Source organism: Podarcis vaucheri, assembly GCF_965113315.1.
Source record: "Podarcis vaucheri genome assembly, chromosome: 7".
In the NCBI taxonomy this organism is placed as follows: Eukaryota; Metazoa; Chordata; class Lepidosauria; order Squamata; family Lacertidae; genus Podarcis; species Podarcis vaucheri.
The window spans coordinates 79,095,666-79,118,001 of record NC_138765.1 but is presented as its reverse complement, the minus strand read 5'-3'; the positions used below and the strand labels follow the sequence as shown (position 1 = coordinate 79,118,001).

Here is a 22,336-nt window from a genome sequence, read left to right as displayed (position 1 = left end):
TTCCAGTATCACACACAGAGACACAAACACAGCCTCCATGCAAGAGCTTCGTCCCCACCCCAAGCTCCTTTGCATTTTGCCCTGGCAACTGACTGAATACTTGGGCTTCCTTTCTCCATCAGCACTCCCTTTGCGCTCCCCCCCCCACCGCCAGCTCCCTTCTACCGATCATCCCCTCTGGTTTCATAGCCATTTTTTTCCTGCCAGCTCAGGGTATTGGGAACAACAACAAAATAAAACAACAACAACACACACACATATTTTTTTTTTTGCTGGGATTGCCAAAAAACCCTGCGTGCTCTACGACTCCCCAAACATCCCTTTATTTTTATTGTTCTGTTAATTACTGTTTAAACTTTAATAAGTCACTTTGTCAGGAAGGGGGGGACCTGCGGCGAGGTTTCTGTGCAAACACTGGGCCCAACGGTGACTCTGGTGTAACATAACCCTTTATACAATGTGGGAATGTTTAGACTGGAACAGAAACTTGTTATTTTAATGACAGTTAAAAGTAAAAAAAAAATGAAAAGAAAGGCAAATGAAAGGAGGAAGTGAGCTTGATGGGAGAACCACTCCTCTCTTTCTCTCTTGCCCTCTTGCTGGCATTTTTCACAGCTTGTTTTCTTCAAATGTGCCATTGGCAGGCAGATGAATGATCTGCCCCAACTAGCTGGAGCGCTTTGAACATCCCTTAATGCAAGTAACAGGGTAGCTGCATCAGAAGAACATAAGAGCCTGTTGGAATCTCCCAATGGCCAACCAGTTGCCCCCATGGGAATCCTGCAAGCAGGAACTGATCCCAACAGCACTCTTTCCACTTGCGATTCCAAGCAGCTAGTATCCAGAGACATACAGCCTTGGACAGTGGATGGAGAACACAGCCATCATCTCTATTAGCCATCAATAGCCTTCCCATCCATGAATTTGTTTCATTCTCTTTTGAACAAGTCTGGTGGCCATCAGGACATGCATGCAGAAGGTCCCAGGGTCAGTGCCTGGCATCTCCAGGAAAGGCTGGCTGTGTCCCCTGTCTGAAACCCTGGAAAGCTGCTGCCAGCCAGTGTAGACAATACGGAACTAGATGGCCCAATGGCCCAATTTGGGCTAAACCAGCTGCCTACATTCCTATGCTAAACCAGAAAGGGTGGGGATGATACTCACTTTGCATTGTGCTATGTTAAAAGAGCCCCGGAACCCTTGACTGTCTTTTGTGCCTGGGGTTTAAGCTACATCATGCCACTCTGCCTTGAATTCACCACGCGTCTTGCAGTCATATCCACTTCTGCCTCCTTGTGAGCTACCAAACACTTGCAGTAGTACCTGTTTCTGCCAGCGTTGGGGAGGGGGGTTGCCCTGTGGGGGAATGACATTCTGGATGCATGCATACATGCTTGTTTGTTTTTGTTTGCTTGTTTTAAAAAATCAGGATACACATTGCCTACAGCTGAGCCCCCTAAAAGCTACCATGAAACACCAGCCCACAAGGCCAAGTGTCTGGGCTCCAGGACCAGCAGTCAGGAGGTGGGCTATCACGCCTTGCAGTTTAGCTGAATTAAGGACTACCATGTTTCTTTCATCCTACCTACCATTCAAGATGCTTCCTAGAACATTTAATCAGGTGGTGGAACGTAACGTTGACCTTTTGGTATTTCTATGACATATACCAGCACAAAGGGAGGAAGTGGTCATACTTGCAGAACCCTCTAAAAAACAATAGTGACCCGCCCAAATGCAGAATTATTTACTGGGCGGATCTTGTTTTGGTGTTAGTGGTGTTTCACAGCTGCCAAAGATGCCCACGAAGCTCTTGGCAACCCTACAGCACTGAAGTCACCTCCACGTTGAGCCAGCTATTTTTATCCCCCGGCTATAGATAGGCAGTAAAGTCAATGGATATATATGATTTGGAAATGTTCAACTTTGGCTGACCTCCTTTGAGTAGCTGAGTTAAACTGGCCAAAATCAGGGCAATCTCATGCTTGGTGGGGTTCAGGAGATTTAAAAAAAATTGGGCAGTCTATAGGTGACAGACATACATCCTTTGCATTTGCACACCACGAGGGCCAGATCTGGCCCGCAGGGTGCGTTTCTTCCGACTCATGAAGTTTGCCTTCATACTTCCTGCATTCACACTGTGGTTTGGGCTGCAGCACAAAGTCCAGTCTGTGCCTCTGCTCCCCCTCCAGTTCAGCAGGCAAAAATCAGCACCATCCCAAGTCCCTGGGGACCTTGCACATCCTACAGAGCAGTAATGTTTCCTTCTCTCGCACTGATGTAACTTCTGACACCTTTGCCAAAAACCGTTAGCTGGTCTAGAGAGCATGGCTGCACATCACCCGTTTCTCCTGCAGCCCTCTTCAAGAATTAGTTATAAAAAGTTAGTAAAGAGCTAGTAAATTAGTAAACACACGAGAAAGGGCAGTGGGGCCAGGCACATTACACCTGGCCCTGCTCCCTGTGCATTGGAGATCCCGGGTAAATTAAGGTGCTAAAACATTTCCCCTGACTCTTGGCCTTGCTTGCAGGGGCTGATGGGAGTCCAACATCAACTGGGTTGGGGTGGAGGCTGCCCTACTAACCCTCTAGAAAGCAGAGGGTAAACTCTGCCATATTCTCTACATAATGCTCAAACGCAACACGGCAGAAATGTATTCCCGTTAATAAGGAAATCTGTGGACTTGAAGTGGGATGGCGAGGCTGGCTAAAGAGGTGGCAGTGTGTGCCTTAACACACCAATGTCTGGAACCGTTGACCTGCCTTTTATCCAGAATCCTGCCTCCCTCCCTTCCATTCTCTGGATTCCCAGCTTGGTGGAAGGAAGCAGTTTGCAGGCAGAAATGTAGTCGCTGTGAGATGGCTGTGGTGGTCTAGTTGCAAAGTTTTTATGCACTCTAAATGCACACTGCTAAAATTGCACAAGCTGGCAAGATTGCAGTGGTCTGAGGATCTATGGACCTTGTGTGCGGATAGAATATTCTGTGCAGCAAGAGGGCGGCTGATTAAGAGGAAGCTGTCTATTCAGTGTAACAATATGGACAAGGCTTTGTAACGATGTCCAGTATCTAGGTGCCTGTTTTTGGAGGGACATCAAAATGTTAGATGTTAAAAACACCCAATATTTCCATCTCTTAGGTGTTTTCTCAGTCCAGTTGCTTATCTGGGTCTGCCTGCATCCTTGCCTACTCCTGTGCACTCTCTTCCCCACAATCTCTCTCTCTCTCTCTCTCTCTCTCTCTCACACACACACACACACACACACACACTTACTTCCCACCCCCTTGCAGTTTTGCTGCCCTCCCCACGGCTAGTGTGGGTCACTTTGGCCAGAGAGTTTTGCTCAAGGATAGAGCCCGCTGGACGAAGGCGAAGAGCCACTCCGTGTGTGTGTGTATAAATATATATATAAATATATATATATAAAATGCTGAGGTTTTATTTTTCCGTACTGCGCGTTTCCCTAAATTGCCTTTGACTGTGTGCATCGCTAATGAAAGTTTATGCCCTTGTTAGAAGGACAGCCAGGTCCGTTCCAGTTAGGGTTGGGTCTGTCTTACTGCCAACTGCCCTCCCCAGCGCAGCTCTCTCTCTCTCTCTCTCTCTCTCTCTCTCTCTCTCTCTCACACACACACACACACACACACACACACACTTGCATACATGCATACTCTCTCCCCAGTGAATCAGTGGAGGCTGTTATAAAAGGGGAGGGGGAAGGAAAAAAATTCCCTATTTGTGTAAGTTGCTTTAAAAAGGTTTTATCATGTCATAAAGAAAAGGGGAAGTACTCTCGGAAATTGATCCTGCACACAAGTCCATCGGGCAGAAGGACGTTAGGATGTTAATGGCCATTTTGCTCCGGGGTGGCTTATTAAAAAATTTATACGTAAATGCTTAAAATTGCATAAATTATTTAAAAAAAACATAGTAAGCAATTTGCAAATTGCACTTCACTTTCCCCCTCTCTTTCTCTTAATTTCTCTTCATGTGGTTTAAAAAATATGTGTGTGTGTGTGTGTTATTAAAGAAATATAGCCTTCTTGGGTTGCTGATGTTGTTTTTCTCCTTTTAGGGTTCTCTCTCCCCACCCCCTTCCAACACCTTTATCCAAAATGGTTTATATCAGGGTTTTGGTTTTGAGCTTTTCTTTTTAAGCTTTTTTCAAGCCCGAAGTTAGGATTGGATTTCCCCCCCTCTTTTTTTAAGGAAAGAAAAAAAGAGAGAGGTGGGGGAGGTAAAAGAAAGAAGTTTCGATGTGATGAGTGTCTTTTGCCAGTGTGGAATGTCACCCACACATCCTGGAGATCGTACTGGGGAGGTTTATGATGGTTTCCCATTGATTTGTTTCCTCGACGCAGCTGCCGACCTCTATTGAGGGACAAACATAATCAGCGCTGACGCAAATTAGATGGTTATTCGTTTTGAAAATTGACAGAAAAACAATAAAAAAGATGAAATGCTCCCAAATCAATAGATATAATGAAATTCAAATAATCCGAGAGATGAGGTCTCCATGGCAACTGATAATGTGGAAAAGAAAACAATTTAATAAAGGACAGACACACTTTGAAAACAGATTGGGCAAAGGGAAGGCGGGGGTGGGGGTGGGGAGGGAGAGGGGGGCAGGTGGGGGCGGTGGGGGGGGGGAAGCAAGCAGGGAGGGAGGAGGCAGTGATGGGCAATGGTGGAGTGCTAAGCCCCCCGGGTGGGGGGCACCGCGCTTCCCGCCTCTCTGGTTGGCTAACGGTGCTGTAGTGAAGGATCACTGTCCACCCCAAGGACGCCTGCCATAATTAAGAGAGGCTTTCGGTCCAGAAAGTGCAGATTCAGGTTTTAATACACAAAATTATTTCAGGAGCACTGAATCGGAAAGTCGTTTGTTATGACCTTCCTGAGAGGCCTGGAGCAGGGCATGTTGGAGGCGCGGCGGCTGGGCCCGCTGAGTTATGGCATATTTGTGTTTTTATAGTGCGGAGGGGAGGGGGCAGGGGGGGAGAAGGTTAAACAGTATTTACAGCTCACTTGTTTTCAGAAAGGGGAAGAGAAATAGAGTGCATGAAAAGATGAGAGGGGAGAGAGAGAGAATGAGAGAGAGAGATTGCCTTGCCCTGCACAAATGCGCATGGATGGGATGGCCGCACCAAAGAGGCGCTTGGGGGGCTCTCCAACCTATCTAGGGCTGACTGTGGGGGAAGGGGGAAATGTTGGCGTTTGGGGATGAGTGCCTCTCTACAGCAGTCTTCCCCAAGCTGGTGTCCTCCAGACGATTTGGGCTCCCATCAGCTCCAGTCAGGACTGGCTGGGGCCAATGAGAGCTGAGGTCCGAAACATCTGGGTGGTGCCAGGTTGATGACAGCTGGTCTCTGGGGTCCTATTCTGCTCAGCTACCATAGAGCCACATTTGAGATTTCTGCTGGACACGTATCTCTCCCATGAGTATTCCCATAAACATGGGTGTGCAACACTAGTGTACCTTTGATGTCTTGCATGCTCTTTGGGACTGGTGCAAAATGATTTGCTTTTGTGTGTGTGCGCACACACACACACACATACATATGTTAACGCTGACCCTCCACAGCTATATATTTTGTATGTGTGGGTGGATCAGCGTTAAATGTAGATGTACCTAGGATATTGGGACGCGGGTGGCGCTGTGGGATAAACCACAGAGCCTAGGACTTGCCAATCAGAAGGTCGGCGGTTCAAATCCCCGCGACGGGGTGAGTTCCCGTTGCTCAGTCCCTGCTTTTGCCAACCTAGCAGTTCGAAAGCACATCAAAGTGCAAGTAGATAAATAGGTACCACTCCGGCGGGAAGGTAAACGGCGTTTCCGTGCGCTGCTCTGGTTCGCCACAAGCGGCTTAGTCATGCTGGCCACATGACCCGGAAGCTGTACGCCGGCTCCCTCGGCCAATAAAGCGAGATGAGCGTCGTAACCCCAGAGTCGGTCATGACTGGACCTAATGGTCAGGGGTCCCCTTTACCTATTACTATTGTGTTTCTCCAAAGCTTTGGTTCATTAGATGGAAAGAGGGGTTTCGCTGTGTGTGTGTGTTGCTGTGCACAAGTGTGACTTCATGTGCATGCATGCAAACATTCCTATGCCGCTCTGTGTGAAATGGGTGAGATGTACCAAGGTGTATTTCAGTACAATACTGCCTTCTCCCATGTGGCCTTGCCATTTGCATATGCATGTACTCTTGGCTGTGGCTGTGTTCCTGTGTGGTATAGTGCAGGGTACAGCCAGAGGCCAGGAACCCCTAATTCAAATCTCATTTCTAAGTGGCCTTTGGCGTATACCACTCACTCTCTCAGCCCTTCCCTTCCCTTCTAGATTAGGGACATAATGATAGTCCCCTACCTTATAGGGGTTGTGGTATCGACTGGTGAAGTTTTGAGTGCTGTATAAATGCTAAGCATTGCTATCCTTATGCACGTACGATTAAAGAGAGCTTTGACATGATGTGAGAGAACCTCCATGAGAAGGTCATCAGCTTCTGGCCTTCTGTGGCTTCCATCATAAGAACATAAGGAGAACCTGCTAGATCTGGCCTGTGGTCCATCTAGCCCAGCATTCTGTTCTCACAGTGGCCAACCAGATGCTTCTGGGAAACCCACAAGCAGGACCTGAGCCCAACAGAAACTCTTCCCTCTAGGGGAAGAGGTTTTAAGAAGTACACTGTCCCATACAACAGAAGGGCATTTTTCCTAGCACAGCTCATCAATACTTCCCTAGAACAGATCCCAGGGTAAGTTCTCCGGAAACAGTTCCATGTAGCAGCACCCAAGACTATATTGCCCTTAACTCTAAACCTCCCTTTTATTATCTGCATTGTTTCCTTCGGAGCCTCTGCCTTTGGGACAGAAGAGTTTGAAGAGTCTGATGTTTTGGATCCCGTTCCTTTGGCAATGTGCCTGGCTTCCCGGATAACTTTCCGCAAGACGAACCCTCCCGGTCTTTTGCTGGCCAGCAGCTACGCTTCCTTTAGTGCTCCCACTACCCCCACCCCTCCTCTCTCTCTCTCCCCACCCACCCCACAGCAACCCTTGTTTTTCGCTTGTAAAATGGGGCAAGATTGATGGCTTGGGCTGTGGTGTAGATGTTAACACTTCTGGTTGATTTATGGAGTTACTTAGCCGACAAGTGAGACCACTTAGACTCGTTTTGGATAGTAAACCTTTTAATGCGTGTAAAAATATAAACAAAATTAAAATAAGCTAGAGGATGGAAGATGCAGATTTGGGAGTGACGTTTTAATTTTATCTACCTCTCTTTTTCAGTTTTTTTTTTTACAAAAAGTAAAGGGAAAGTCCAGTTAAGACACGAAGCAGGAACAAAACCCCTTTTGCAAATGGCAAGCCAGTGTTCCTACATTGGGGAAAAGTGTTCCCTATGAATAAAAGCACAAGGGAAAGGTGATAGAGGATGTTAATGATTTAACCAGGGCTGGAGATAGAGATGCTATGGCAGGTATGGCAAGAATGTTTGTAAGTCTTATTAGGAGAGAGACCAAGAGAGAGTAAGCCTAGAGCACAGTGGCACTTGCTTCTGAGTAGACATGCAGCATAAAAGCCATTGTGGATCAAGAAGATCTGGGATGTCTGCATTTCCCTGCAGTGGCAAAAGTTATGCTGGAGGAAGTAGATGATCTCTCCACCTCAAGAGAAATGGTTTTGTTAGATGTGGGACTTGGCTACCTCAACGGAAAGGGTGTTCTATATATTGCTTTGAAAGGGGCAAATAAACCAAGAACATTTGTAATAATGAGTAATAACAGCTTCACAATAACACCTGGCCCTGCCTTCTGTCTTGTGGCTGAGGCAAAGGAAAATTTGGGAGAGAGATATTTAAATGACTTAATGGGGGCAACATGGACCAGCAGCTCCAGGGCTTGGATCTCAAGCACTAAGGCCAACTTCCCAATAGAGGCCCATGTGGTTGCCAGGCAACTCACAGGCTTCTCTCAGGCCTCCCTCTCAACCTAGATTTTGTGTATATCACAATTGGGCCTGGAAGCCAATTCTGCATATACCCAGTCCTTTTTTTCTAGGGATACTCTCATTTTTACCATTTTATAGTTCAAATCAGGAGAAATAAATACAGTAAATGGACAAAAGTACAAAGATTCACAAAATGTTTAAGGTTATGCGTACCCCCAGAAAAAAGCACCTCATATACCAATATCAAAATAATGCCCTGGGAAAGTACGTGTTTTTGTGTGTGTGTAAGGTTCAGGATAGTGTTTAGATAATGGCTGGAGCACTGTGGCTCCTTTTTAAAAAATGGGGGGGTTTGTTGTTGTTTGTCCTCTCCCCCCCCCCCCCATTATGCCTTAGCTACAGTGTTGGGCTTCAGATGTACCAACTTAGGAAAGCTCTCTGCGCCCTATAGAAACTCCTCATGTAGAAATTCAAGATACTGGATCGCCCTGAGTATGAACACAATAATTTTCATCCCTGGGCTTTGGAAGGCCTTTCGGCAGGGCACCCTCTGTTTTGTCCCTTCCCTCACTGAGTCTGACTCCTCACTGCAACAAGGCTAGAGGGGTCTTGGAAGTGGACCCCTGGATGGCATGTGGGCTCTTGACAGATGTGCAGTCATGCCAGCTCTTGGCACCAGTTCTACTCACCTAGCTGTTATCATGGCTGCCTCTCCTCTCTGCTTAAAGCAGAACCCCAGAAGGAAGGAGCCTGCTCTTCATTGCCAGGGTACATTTGTGGCATGCCCGTTGTGGCCTCAAACCCGGGATCTGGAAATGAGTTGTGTGCCGAGGGCCAGATATAAGCTGCCCTTTAGACTTCTGCATGGGCTGCAAGTGAGTCATGCAGGTGCTTATAGTAGTGGGCATTAAATCATGGCTTCCCGGTAACGTAAGTCGACTGTATATGTGACCAGCACAATATAGGCCAATTTTGTTCTATGTTCAAGAGCTCATTGCAATCTAGATTTGCACCATCCCAGCCCCAGCAAGACCAGCACCTGTCCTGAACCCCGGTCTACCTGGCGACAAGTCAGTGGGTCAAGTCCCCACTCCAGGGTTAATCTGTGTGTCCAAACCAAAGCACGGTCCCGCAGAGATCCTAGAGCATTCAACATGGGCAGTTGAGCAGATTCAGCACCTCAGATCTGCTGCCCTTTGCATGTGGATTGCAGCATCTGGGCTTGATGAGGCATGGGACCCTCACCTGCTCCAAGACTGCTGTGGCTGAGGAATCACACACCTCCTCCTAGAGCTAACGAGACCCACCTGTCCAGCTAGTGAGCTGGGCTTGTCGGCCTTTCCTGCCTCAGCCTCCTAGAGCACCCTGCCTGCTGTTCCCTATGCCTCAGAATCTGCTGTGTTTGTCAAGATAGGGGCCCCTCTGGCTCTGGTGATGGGTCCTGCTGCTCTGGTTCCTGTGCACTGACTCCCATCCATCATCCTCCGCCACCCTGTAAGTACTTTCTACACCAACCTCCCCTTCCCCATCCCCAGGTTGCCCTGGTGTGTCCCAGTCCCAGCTACACCCCTTGCCAGGATCCTCTTCCTCCTTCCCATAGTCCTGCCAGTTCATGAAGCCCCAATTTGCCAGCCATGGGCAGTCACCATACAAGAACTCTCTTTCTCTGTGGCCTGTTCCACAAGCCACATTGCATCTGTTAATACAGAGAGCAAAACTGGGCAGGTATTGGTTGTCTCCTGACCTTCTGCTTTGTCCTGGGCCTTTGCAGACCCTAGGAATCTCTGTGTTTGGTACTGATCTTTGCAGGCCCTATCCTAAGAGGCTTTGCTCTCGGCACTTCAGGTTGTGAACCCCTTAGGGCCTGGCAGCCAGTTCCAATTAAGCCTCCCAGAATACCTTGCTGTAATCCTGTGGACTCCAGAGCCAATGCGCCATGTGGCAAAGGTGCTCAGTGCCGAGAGTTTGTGCAGCGCCCGTCCGATTTTTGTGTGCGTGCCGTCTGGTTGGTGTTCCAAGCCTGCGAAGTGAGGAGGACAGCAGTGGTTAAAGCAAGCAGCGCAGAATCTCCATTTGGGCCGGCTGCGCTCCCAATGCGGCCGGCCTGCCTCTTTCTCCCTTGGCCAGTTGATATATGGCATAAATTAGGCCTCTGAAGGGGGATACTGCATCCTTAAGAAGAAATATGTCCTCATTTTTCTTAAACACCGTTTGCACTGAGTGAAATGTTTAGAAGGGGACGCTGAGGGATAACTTTATTTCTTACCAGGGAGTTCAGAGCCGTTCAGTTAAGCTCATAAAACATTGGGAGTAAGGAAGCTGACAGGCTACCCGTGCATTAGAAAAAGCATTATTCATCCTGGGGGAAGCTCACCCCATGCCGGAGCCAGGCATTTACCAATGGGGTGCTTTGGGGCCCTGGTTAATGAGTGCGGGAGAGAAGGGATCCGTGGTAATCTACCCACAGAGTAGGGCCACAGGCCATCCCGTCAATGAGAGTACGGCTCAGAAATACCTTTATTAAGCCATTGAGGAGCCGTCCTCGGTTCAGCTACATGCAATGGCAGTGATTGCAAAAATGTTTGGAGGATGGAGGAACAAGCCTCTCAAGAGATGATGCTGATGTTGTTGATGATGATTTTTACGGGGGGAGGGGGAGGGAAAGTTCCAAAGTGACTTACAGGATATTAAAAAATGCCAAAACTATTCTCTACACATTTTAAATCCCGATTAATAGAATAGAAATGACTACAGGTGTGCCATTCAACACTAAGGAAGGGCAAACCCTACCAGCTTCACTAAAATATAAGCATCAAAAACAGGCCGTAAATCATATTACAGTGTACTCTACATTTCACCCCTTTCGATGTGGGGGCAGACAAGAATTAAAAGGGATGGTTTCAAGGCCTCAGTTGCTAGTTTATTGTTCCTCCTGTTTTGTCTTCCAGCGCTCCGTGCTTTTCAAGGCTCATATAGGCAGCTCAGGTGGTGATATGAGCCTTGAAAAGCCTGGACCTTAAAATTAGCAAACAAGGCACTGCTTTTTGTGCTTGGCATGTGGGGACAGAATAGGGCCTTCTTAGTGGCAGCACCCCAGATATGGAACTCTCTTCACTTGCAGCTATACCCTTGAAAAGCTTCCATCATCGCCTAAATATATTTTTGTTTGCCCAGATTGATCTGTTAGCTGCTGTGATCCTTAAATTTTTGATGCTGTCCTATCTTGTAGGATTAATCATGCTTTGATATTGTAGGATGTCTCGCTGTATTTTCTTGTTTTTGCTTCTGCAGTTGTCTGCATTTTATCATTTATATTGTGTTTAATTTTGCTGGTGGGTTTGGGGAAACGACTTTGTGATCTTTCTCTTGATGGGCAAGCAGCGTACAAATATGTGAGGAAATAAACGAACACGCAAAATAAAGTGAATAAGTAGAGCTAAAAGAAGAAGTGGGAGGGAGCATCACTCTCCCAGCTTCTTTTGTCCGCTCTGTACACCTTTCAAGGAGGGAAAACCGTAACCATCCTCAGCACCTCACGATGAAGGGGGAGTTTCTTGGGTGCCAGAGGATGTTCTTGGGCTTTGTGCCCAAGGCTGCCCCATTTGCAGTGCCAGGTGTATATAGTCCTCCACCATTTTTTAAAAAAATCCTAACAATCGCCCTGTCATGTAGGTTAGGCTGAGAGATTATGACCGGGCCAGAAATCACCCAGAGAGCTTCACAGCTAAGCGAGGGATTTGCTAAGTATACAAATTTAATAAATAATAATAACAGTCCAACACTCTAATTCAGCCTTCTCCAACTTGGTGCCTTCCAGATGTTTTGGACTACAACCCAGTGCTGGCCGGTGCTGGTGCTGATAGTTGTAGTCCAAAACATCTGGAAGGCACCAAGTTGGGGGAGGCTGCTCTAAGCCAAGGGTAGCCAATGTTCCAGATGTTGTTGGGCTGCATCTCCCATCACCCTTGGCTATTGACCCTGCTGCCTGGGACTTCAAGGAGACAGGAGCCCAACAGCATATCCATGTTGGTTGCTTCTGGTCTGACCATCACATAACATTTGTTGTCTGTATTGGGATGGTGTGCCTGTCCTACCAGCAACCTGTAGCAACCTTTGCTTTATTTTTAATATATATTTTGCTTTGCTTTGCTTTATTAGATTAGATTAGATTTATATACAGCCCTTCATCATAAGATCTCAGGGTGGTTCGTACAAGGAAGGAGAATTCCAAGCTCCAGCAGAGAACAAAGGCACCCTTGAAGAAAGTAGTTTTAAAGGTGACATGCCACACCCACCACCGCCTTTTTCTTTTTTATGATGAAGCGTATGTTACCATTGGAGATACCTCTAGCCTTGATTCCTTCTTGGGAATCTGGTGGAATCATATGTAGGCACCCTGGTAACACAAGCTGACACGGGGTCCCCTGTGGCTTGTCAGTCCAAGGTTACCAGCATGAAGGTGCTGGCTTGGCAGACGGTGCAGAATGCCAGCCATAGAGACATCTTCCTTCCTTCCTTCCATCTATTTCACCCCACCCCCTGCCACCCATGCACACCCCACCCATTTTTTATGTCAAAAGATTTAATATTTGTTTGAAATGAGAAATAGTCCTCAAATGAATTTGGAGAGTCGGGGAATTAATGTCAACTCCCCACCCCCTGCACCAATACACACACACACACTTACTTTCCAGCTTCTCTTCTCTCCCCCCCCTTTCAATTTCTGAAGCCTGCTGATTTGAATATTTATAAATATCAGTAAATTATTTATTGTAGCAATCTGCTGTGCCATTTCACCGATCACCGTTAACACTTTAGGGTTTTCTCTTTCGGAGAGATTGCAGCGCAAGAATTGGCGAGGGTGCCGGGTGAGGGGGACCTGAGGAGGGCACAGGAAAGCTGAGAATGTATCTGTGTGTGTACATGCAAAGTTGTGTCTCACAGGGTGGAAGGATTGCTGTGTGTTGCCCGGAGTATGGAAGGGTCCTTTGTATTGCTGTGCATGTTACCAGCGTCAGAAAAGTTTTCCTCTGCTCTGTGTGTGTTTTATATGGGTCCAGCGGTCTTACAGAGAAAGACTTAAATAAGACTTTGAGGAGAATGGTCAGGGCTGTTGTCAAAAGATAATTAGAGGGCTATTCATATTTACTGTGTAACTATAGCGAAGCGATATTGTTATTGAACCCCAATTCTGCTCTCCAGAAATGCTAGGTTGTGCAACCATATAACTCCTAGCTTGCATGAATGATATTATTTTGTGAAATTTTGTTTTTGTTGGTCTGGATGGGTGTGTGAGGAAATGTGCAAAGAAATGAAGTTCTCCCCTGCCCCCCCCCAATAAAACCTACTGGAAATCCTGCTTGGCAGGGGGTTGGACTCGATGGCCCTTGTGGTCTCTTCCAACTCTATGATTCTATGATTTGTCTACCCCACTCTATTTCATGAGACTACTTTCCTCTTAATACTATTTATTACTAGAACATATCTCATTTTTTAAAAGAAAAGTTTAGCAAAATTCTGCTGTCCATTCCAGGCAGGTCTTATGTGATTGCAGAATACACAGCCTCCAGTTCCCTCCTCCTTGTGTTTCTCATTTTTCAAACCAAAAAATTGCCTCTCTTTGGAGGAAACTGAAAGCCTCTCTTGCTCCTCCAGTCCCATGTGTCCAAGGTGAAGCAGCACCCATGTCCTTTCCAGTGCCTGTCCCCTGGGCATTGCTTGCCCTCCTTCCAGCCATGAAGAATTCGCGGCTCCAGTGGCCATGGACTCCGCTTAGCAGCGCCGCTGTGGAACTCTCCCAAGGTCAGGCAAAAGAGACAGTGTTCCACTAAGCCGAGGTCATCTCTTGAGCTAAAAGCAATAAAATGTTTTATTGATAAACTGGAGCGGCGGGGGGGAGGAACGGGTGTCAAAGCACACCAAGTCCACTTTTTTTGCACACCTCCCACCCATGGAATTGGACCCCGTCCCTCATGGTGTATTTCCGAGAGAGGGCTTGCAAAGGAAATACAGTAATATTTTTTTAAAAACCCGGCCTCATCTGGCCTGTGTTGACCAAGGGAAATGGGTAGGTATATTTGGGGCTGGTTTTGAGGAGAGTTGCTCCCTACTGTTTTTGCTGACTCATTTCAGAACCATGGGCCTTGAACCCAGGACCGTGTGGACTTCTTGTGGGACTGCTCTGGATTAGAACCCCACATTTGGAGGTGGAGAGGTGACAGTGGGAGGAAATCAAGTCATGGTTCCCCCCCCCCCAAGTGGGCCATGACACTTATATCTGAAGTTTTAAAGTTCCATGAGGAATCTAAATGTTGCAAATCGGGTTGGTTGGTTTTGCCTAGTTGTGCTTTCTGCTTCTCTGTCCCTTCTGCCCCCCTCAAAAAAAAACACCCTCAAAAAACCAAAAACCAGAGATGCTCACCTCTTCATCCGGCTTCTGGTGTTTCACCCAAGCATTGGCCACATAGTCTTTGCCATCCCATGGTCCAGCAACTTGAAAACAAACAAAACTTAAAGCTGAGAAAGTGGTGATGCACAATCAGAGCGCCATTGTCAAATCCCACACCCCTTTTGTTGCTGCTGTTGCGTTTATGTACCATTGCTATAACACAGTCCCACGTGTGGTTTGCAAACATTGTTAAAAAGACAAGCCAAGGTTCAAAACATGAAAACCAATGATAAACGCTTCAAACCGGCCCAAGGAATAGCAGGCCCAACCCAACCCTGCAGCTCTCCAAGTCCTATCCTGGCTGCTGGGTGGTCTAGATGGCTTCTTGGTGTCTTTTGGCTTTGGGTGCATTTTGGCAACCTGCACCTACTTCAGTTGAAAAACGTGTACAGTTTCCAAACCCACAGGAGCACACGCACGCAAGCAAACAAGCTCCCCCCCCCATCCACTCCCGTCTGCCTGGCCCGCCATTTCCTCCCTCAACCGCCCCAAACAATGTTGTGAATAATTGATCGGATGAAACCCTCACAGCTCCTGGAAAGCTGGCACGGCGGCTTCCCTCCTGAGCGCAGCTACTCAGCTGGGCTTAAAATTCTTCAATAAGAATACGAGAGGTCCATCTGTTCCTTTTTTCCACGCAGCCCTCTGAAGTGACAGTCCTCACAAGCCCCGCTTCCTTTCCCCACCCACCATTCCCTTCCACAACAGGGGTATCCTCAGCTGGGTTTGAGCAGCACCCCACTCCACTCTATACCCAGGAACGCCCTTCCTCTAGAGTCAAGAGTGCCCCCCCAGCCATCAGCTCTTGGTCCCTTAATCCACCTGCCCAGCTCAGAGTCTCTTCCAGCACTTTTCTTTCCCAGTTTTTAAAAATTTACCTCTTCATCATTCTCCTGTCTCTCACCAACTCCTACTCACTAACTCTCAATTTACCTTCTTGCTGTGATTCTTTAGGGATAATAATAATAATAATAATAATAATAATAATAATAATAATATTAATATACTAGCAAGATCTTAAAACAGTAAAATAAGCAAGCTTCGCTTTCTCCGCCAGATAGGCATTGCCCAGAGTGTTTGGCTGAAGGCTATTTGTGCACTGTGCTTTCAGTACGGATGGTACACCGAGAAGAAAGCTGGATTCTGTGACCTGGATAGATGATTGCAAGTTAAGCACATTTGCACATATTTGCTTAATTTTGCATAATTTTGCATCTGCTAAATCCTGAAGAGGAGAAAGGAGCTGAGCAGGCCATTAAAGAACCTCTCCCCAATTGCTAGGAATGCTACATAGACACACAGCATTTTCGATTTTACCCAGAGGCTTTCAAGCCTACCTTCTTGGTCTTGAGGACTAGATACTTGCCTTTCTTTTACATATGGACACTTGAGATTTTCAACTGGCAGAATTATGAGCCCAACGCCAGACTTTTTTCTTGTGAGGAGCAATTGCTGAATAATACTGAGCTCAAAGCATGCTGCTCAATCCATACTCATGGGCATTTGTGCTCAAAGTTTACCCTACTGCCTTGCATAGCTTGTTTAGTGCAATTTCCACTGTTGCATTTCCTGGCTCATTTCTGCTACTACCATGAGGACTAGATGGCTGCTTTTCATTTAATGAAATTGGGAGTTCTCATGGTTTCCCCAGGTTTGCAAGTTCCTGAGTCCTGTTCCTTTCTCCCCCTCTTTCTCCTCTTTGGGCTCTCAGCTGCTCTAAGCGGGAGGGGGGCATCTTTCTGCCTGCCACGCCACACGGGTGTAAACTTTTCAGCTGCATTGTTTTCACAGGAAGCATTCAGTGTAAATACAGCATGTGGGAGAGTTTGTCCTGGGCAGAGATGAAAAAGTCTCTGTGACAGGCATGGGTTATAAACTGCTTCCTTGGATTGATGTGAAATCAAAACATTTCTTTTCGGGAGAAGAAAATCATAGGGGATGTTTACTTAGCCTGGGATCTTTCGCAAGGCACTAAATGTAGAACTGAGGCTGGTGCAGAGTTCGTGGGGGTGGGGGCTAGGCTGCTTTGGTCCCAGGAATGCCTTTTCTGCATCAACTGCCCTTCAGACTTTGCACATACTACATGCTAAGACAGAGTCTGCAGCAGGACAGAGAAGTAAAGAACATAATATCAGGCCAGTGGTCCATCTAATCCGGCATCCTGTTCTCACAGTGGCCCACCAGGTGCCCTTAAGAAGCTGACAAGCAGGACCTAAGTGCAAGAGCCCTCTCCTCCTGTGGTTTCCAGTATTCAGAGACAAACTGCCTCCAAGAGTGGAGACAGAACATTGCCACTGTGGCTAGCAGCAACCGACTGCCTTATCCTCCAGAAATTTGTCTAATCCCCTTTTAAGGCAGAGGGAGATATAATGTGTTGCCCTTCTTCATGTGTCAGGTAGAGGATGCCATAAGAGTTTTATTTTTATCTGTTTAAAAAAAGGGAGGAGAAGATGCCTGCAAATAGAAAACTAGCCCATCAGTGTTGAAAGTGCCCCTATTGGCCTCCCACTGTCAAAATGGCAGCACCAGCAACTGTCTCACCAGACTGAGGATTGCAAAAAGCGAAAAGCAGGTTTTCCATGTGGGAAAAGGGCTAGAAAGCAGCTCCGCCCTTGGATTGTTAGCTCTTTGCATCACCATTCTGCTATTTCAACCGGTGGGAAAATTTGATCAAAGGAAGGAGCAGCGAGTTAAATTAGCTACAGTTGAAGTAAGCGCCCATGTATAACTGCATTTGTGTGTATCCTTGCCCAAGTACCTCTGTGACTCCTCCCTCTGTTGCCTCCTTTGCTACTCAATTTTAGATAGTAAGCCCCTAGGAGGTTCGGTACTTAAATAAAAATTAGCAGATTTTAAAATTATTATTACATAGAACCATAGAATTGGAAGGGACCACAAGGGCCATCTAGTCCAACCCCCTGCAATACAGGAATCTGTTGCCCAACACAGGGCTCGAACCCACAACCCTGAGATTAAAAGACTCGTCCTCTGCCAATTTCTAAGGTGCCCTGCACTTTGATGGCAGAGCTGTGAGGAGCTGGTCAAGATGCCTAAGCCTCAGAGAAGTGCCTTTTAAAAATCCCCTCATCTTTTGGAGCTGCAAAACATTTGCGGTTCTCCCTCCTCTGTTGAAGTCTCAGTGTTTCTTAAATACCAGTTGCTGAAAGTGGTAGGAGGGGAGAGTGGTGCTTGTGTGCTTCCTCTTGGGGCATGCAGTTATGAGAACAGTGTGCAGGAGTAGATGGGCCACTGGCCTGATCCAGCTGCAGGGCTCTTCGATAGGCCAGGAGGTGAGCCATGTCTGTGGGATATTCCACATCCTTGCAGCAATATTTCTCCCCCACCCTGCTGCCCACCATCCTTTTCCTTTAGATAAATATTTATAGAATCGTTTTGCCATCTCTACGTGTCTTTGGCTTCTTCCTTCTGGGATGACGGGACTGTCCCTCATCCCGAGGAAGTTGTGGAAGGGTGGAAACGGATGAAGGAGGGGCGGTGGACAGAGAGAGTTGGAGAGATGTCCGTTTGTGCTGAGGCCAGGAGGGGGCTTTCTTTCGGGGGACGCTGATAGGATCTGACACCTCGATGCCTCCAGCAGGCTGAGGAAGGCCTGTCCTGTAGAAAAGATCTGTGCTGGACCTTGGTGTGTGTTGCAGAAGTGCTCTCTCTCCCTGTGCTGAATCATCAGTGGCCTGATGGCCTGCCTCGGAGGCTGCTGTCCAACCCTTTTTCCTTCAGCTACGTTCCCCAAGCCATCTTTTCTCCAAAGCATATGGGTGCACCCCTCCTCCCCGTTTAAAACAGTGCCCTCCCCTCTTGAGAGCTTTGGCTGATCTGTTTAGCAGAGCTGGTTTTGATGCTCCGTTCCACCCACCTTAACCTCATTTGATCCTCCAACTTAGGTGTAGCTGAGGGCAGGACTCTGCCCTGAGTTTAACAGGCCTTGGTTGAGCTTTCCGGATCAGGTGGGGCCAGGGAAGCGCAGTGACGAAACAGCGACCTGGATTCCCCTGAGCCAGCATGACACAGGAGGGTGTGAGAGTGAGAGCGCACGTGTTTGTGTGTCACTGGAGCCTTGATGTATTGGGGTGTGTACATGGTGTGTGCTCTCCTGGGAGTACATGGGTGGGTGTGTCAATAGCACAGGTGCGTGTCTTTTTTGTTTTGCTATTATCTGGGAATCGCATATTTGTGGGTGAGAGGAACAAAGGGAGAAGGGCGATTCAGGTTTTTTGCATGGATTGCAGACCTCCCACCTTGAGCCAAGAGGCTTTTAGCAACTTGGATCTTGCTCCTTGCTGCTCAGGGGGGAAAAACATCTGATCACCTGCCTTTGCCTGAGCTCTATCTGGCTTTGACCTCAAAGCCCATGAAAAATGTGGCAATTAAATGGGGTATGGACTGAATGCTGTACATAGAAAGACCCAGGCTATGCTGTCCTCTGCTCCCCAAAAAAGAGCAAAAAAGAGGAGCAATTTCCTGGATATGCCCAAAGCAACTGAACAACACCTAAAATGTGTTGCAGGGCACATCCTAGGTTGTCGCCACCTGGGCCTCATCATAAATGGGCTGTTCGTGATGCAGGAGCTGCTAAGGCCTTTGGCATTCAGATCCAGAAGAGCTGTGGGTGCCGCTGTCTTGTTTCCCTTGCCTAGGAGGGCTCTATGGGGGGGATGGCATCCTCTCCTCCCTAGCCATGGTTTCCTGGGCGGCTTGTGGCCGATTTTGTTTCTCTTCTGCTGCTCTTGGCAGGAGAGCGTGCCCAGAGCTGTCAGCCGCTAATGTTAAGCAGCCACACGCTGGCTGTCGGGGGAAGAGAGAGAGTCTAAAGTTTCAGGCTGTTTGCGTTGGACTGTCAGGCTGGAGGATTAGGGGGATGTCACAACGGCTCCCGGGCACGTCGCTGGGGGTCTGATAGATCACAACCTCCTTCTGTGTTTCGGGGCCTCAAACCAGAGTCATTCATTTTTATCGGGACGGGGGGAGGGAGAATGCAAGAGACCCAGAAGCTTTTTTACAAGCAGCAAGGGAAATCTTGCTCTTTGGGAGCAAGTTGAAAGCATCTTTCTCATCCTCCCCCCCCCCCATGAATCTGTTTTTGCAGCTGGGCAGAGCTAGGTACCGAGTGAGGGAAGAGCAGGTAAAATAGCGGGAGAGGAAGAGAGAAGGGGGTTTCTTCTGAGCAGTGAATAGAAACCCTGTCCAAAGGAGAATCTACTTTGGTTTCTCCAAGCCACAGCTCACCAAGGGTCGGTTCCTGCAATGTGTCAGCAACCTCCTCCATGCTCAGCAACGAGCCTGTTGCGTGTGAGCCTTATTGCATTGCTGACTCCTGCTGTTAGGAGATGGACAGGCTGTCTTGCCGTGAGCCACCGTGCTGCAAAAGCTTCAGGCTCTGGGGCAATCGCTGTGCCAAGCACACGACTCGAACGGCTGCCTGGACCCTTCCTGAGAGAGGCACTGACACAAGTGAGGGGTGTGGACCTAGGTCTCTGTCTCTTCACCTCACCCCAACATCAGGGGAGGAGAGGCTGCATCCTTAAGCTGCTGTGGGGTGGGGTGTCTCATCCTTTTCTAAAGCCACACCGTTGCTGTAGCAGTTGTGGGAAGCTCATGCTATCGGTTTGATAGCCAGCGGACTATAAATTCTCCCCTCCTGTGCTCCCTTCTGAAAGTGTTGCAAACCAAAACTGTCTTAGGCATGAGGATGCAACCTCAATGATGTAAAGATAAAAAGGCAGCTGTGTTGATCCATAAGAGAAAAAACGACAACAACTCCAGTTTCTATTGTTAGGCAATACCTTTATGAGGACCAACCAAAGTGTCACAAAATGGGAAGCAAACCCTTCCTCAGGCTCAGGTGTTACACAGAACAGGGAGTGCCTGAGATGAGGAAGGGGGGGGGGACTTTTAAACGTACAATATTTGGGCTGGATGTTATAACCACTGGATGGGCTTGGGTTGAGTTTTAAGATGGTGATTGGAGCCTGACCAGAGTAAGTCTCTGCTGAGATGCCAGCAATATTAGGTTATGGTGAGGTTTCTGGCTGCTCCCCATTTTTTGAAAACGTAAAGCGCAGCTGTTTCACCCAAATCTGCCTCATACCATGAGTGAAACCTAGGGATTCCTCATCAGCAAGAGAAAAGAAACCCAAAACAAAACGAACAAGGCAGACCATATTAGCAAAGCCAGAAATGTGTCTAATTAAAGCTTTTGAATTTTATGGGACTCATAGACTGTGGAAGTAGGACTCACCCAAGACTAACCCGAGAGCCTTAGTTGAGCGGGGGATTGTGAGTGTGGCTTCCTCATGCCCAGAGCTCATGCTCTAACCACCTTGCCACACAGCTGCTCAAGCAAATGTTCCAGGAATCTGCTCAACTCACTGTGGGATTGTGGAAAGGTGGTCAGTGTGGTGTAACAGGCAGAGCGTTAGACCAGGAAGATATGAGTCCAAATCACTGCTAAATCAGCCATAAAGCTCACTGAGTGGCACCGGGCCCATCGTGATCTCCACAGCTAGCCTACCTCACAGGGTCATTGTGACAGTGAAAGGGAGGGAGCCCCTGAGCTCCTTACAGGAAGCACAGAATGTAAATAATGAAGAAACTGCTAATTTGCTTGTGTGGATTTGCTTTGGGATGAAGCCAATTGTGATTTAGTCCACTTGTTTATTCTTCTTTCGGTTATTTGAACGGTATTCAAACTTGCTTTGGATGCATTGGAGACTACCCCACCCTCTAACTGTCTTGCTTTCTCTCTCTCTTTTTGTTTCTTCCCTCCAGCTGAAAGAACTATATGCACTGACAGAACCTCAGGTAACCCCAAGATGGCTGCCAAGCGCAAAGGTGGCTTGAAGCTGAACGCGATCTGTGCTAAGCTCAGCCGCCAGGTCGTTGTTGACCACAAGGGACCTGAGCGGGCGCATGCCGAAAAGCCTCCCCTGGGTCGGGAGAGCGCTGGTGGGGGTACCCTCACCACCGCAAAGGATATCGCCCGGCCTGGGGCCAAGGAACTGGGCCCAGAGTTCCCCGAGGGGGTCGGCCGCGTGCAGAAGATTGAGGAGGACAAGCGAAGGGAAGTGATTGAAAAGTGGGTCAACGGGGAGTACAGCGAAGACTCCTTGCTGGGGCGCATCGAGAGCAAGGAACCGAGGGGCTCCGAGGGCGCTGAGGTGCCCCCCGAAGGTGTGTATATGGTACAGCCCAAGGGATGCAGTGATGAAGAGGACAACGTGGATGAGGCCGAGCCCCTGAGGGGACCCCAAGATGGGAGCAGCTTCCTGGATGAACGGGATTCGGATGGGCCTCCCTCGAAGGACGAAAGCTTCCGGGGTCCCAGCAGTGAGGTGGTTTCCAAGCTAGGTGGAGGAGCTGCCTCAGGTAAGGCTGCCTAGGCTGGCATCTCTGTTAGGCTCTTTCTTGGGCACTGAAAAACCGGTACGTTTGCTGGATGGATCCGGGGTCTGTTTGATCATCCTAACAAATTTCTACCCAGCTGTTACTGGGTTGGTGGCTCTTCTTTTTTTTGGGAGGGGGGGGAGAGCATTTCCTGTTGTGTGCAGCTTGGCTTACTTACACGACTTGCCTACAGGTATTGCTCTGTAAGTCCCTCTTGCAGATCCCTGCACACAGCATTCTGTATTCTGGACTCCGGTGGGTGGGATGGCATGAGGGGCTGACCTAGGTAGCTTTTTATCCCCTTCAACAATGAGCAGCATATTCCCTGTGTCAAAGGATGCCTAGGCAGTCCCTGAACCCCACAATGTGGGCTAGCCCCAACACTCCGTTTAAAAGCAAAATGCAATTAGTTCTATTTTAAAAAGGGATTTTGAAATGTGACTAATCTATTGTAGTAGCCACTTAAAACAATCAATGGTACCTTGAACATTTATAATAAATGAGGACAGGACTTCCGGGGTTGACGCGATCTGGGAATGGCGGATTCCC

General features: G+C 48.0%; 1 protein-coding gene across 11 annotated transcripts in view; it reads left to right on the top strand.

Moving 5' to 3' along the window:
• CASZ1 (castor zinc finger 1) overlaps positions 1-22,336 on the top strand; it is a 450,923-nt gene that overhangs the window by 354,083 nt on the left and 74,504 nt on the right. For 6 of the 11 annotated variants that reach the window (XM_082229679.1, XM_082229680.1, XM_082229682.1 and 3 more), the window contains one exon: positions 21,173-21,769. In XM_082229679.1, the coding sequence (XP_082085805.1) occupies positions 21,173-21,769 (597 nt within the window). Of the gene's footprint in view, positions 1-9,335; positions 9,966-21,172; positions 21,770-22,336 lie in introns of those variants that run through there. The other 5 variants (XM_082229675.1, XM_082229673.1, XM_082229681.1 and 2 more) reach the window with 4 other exon arrangements.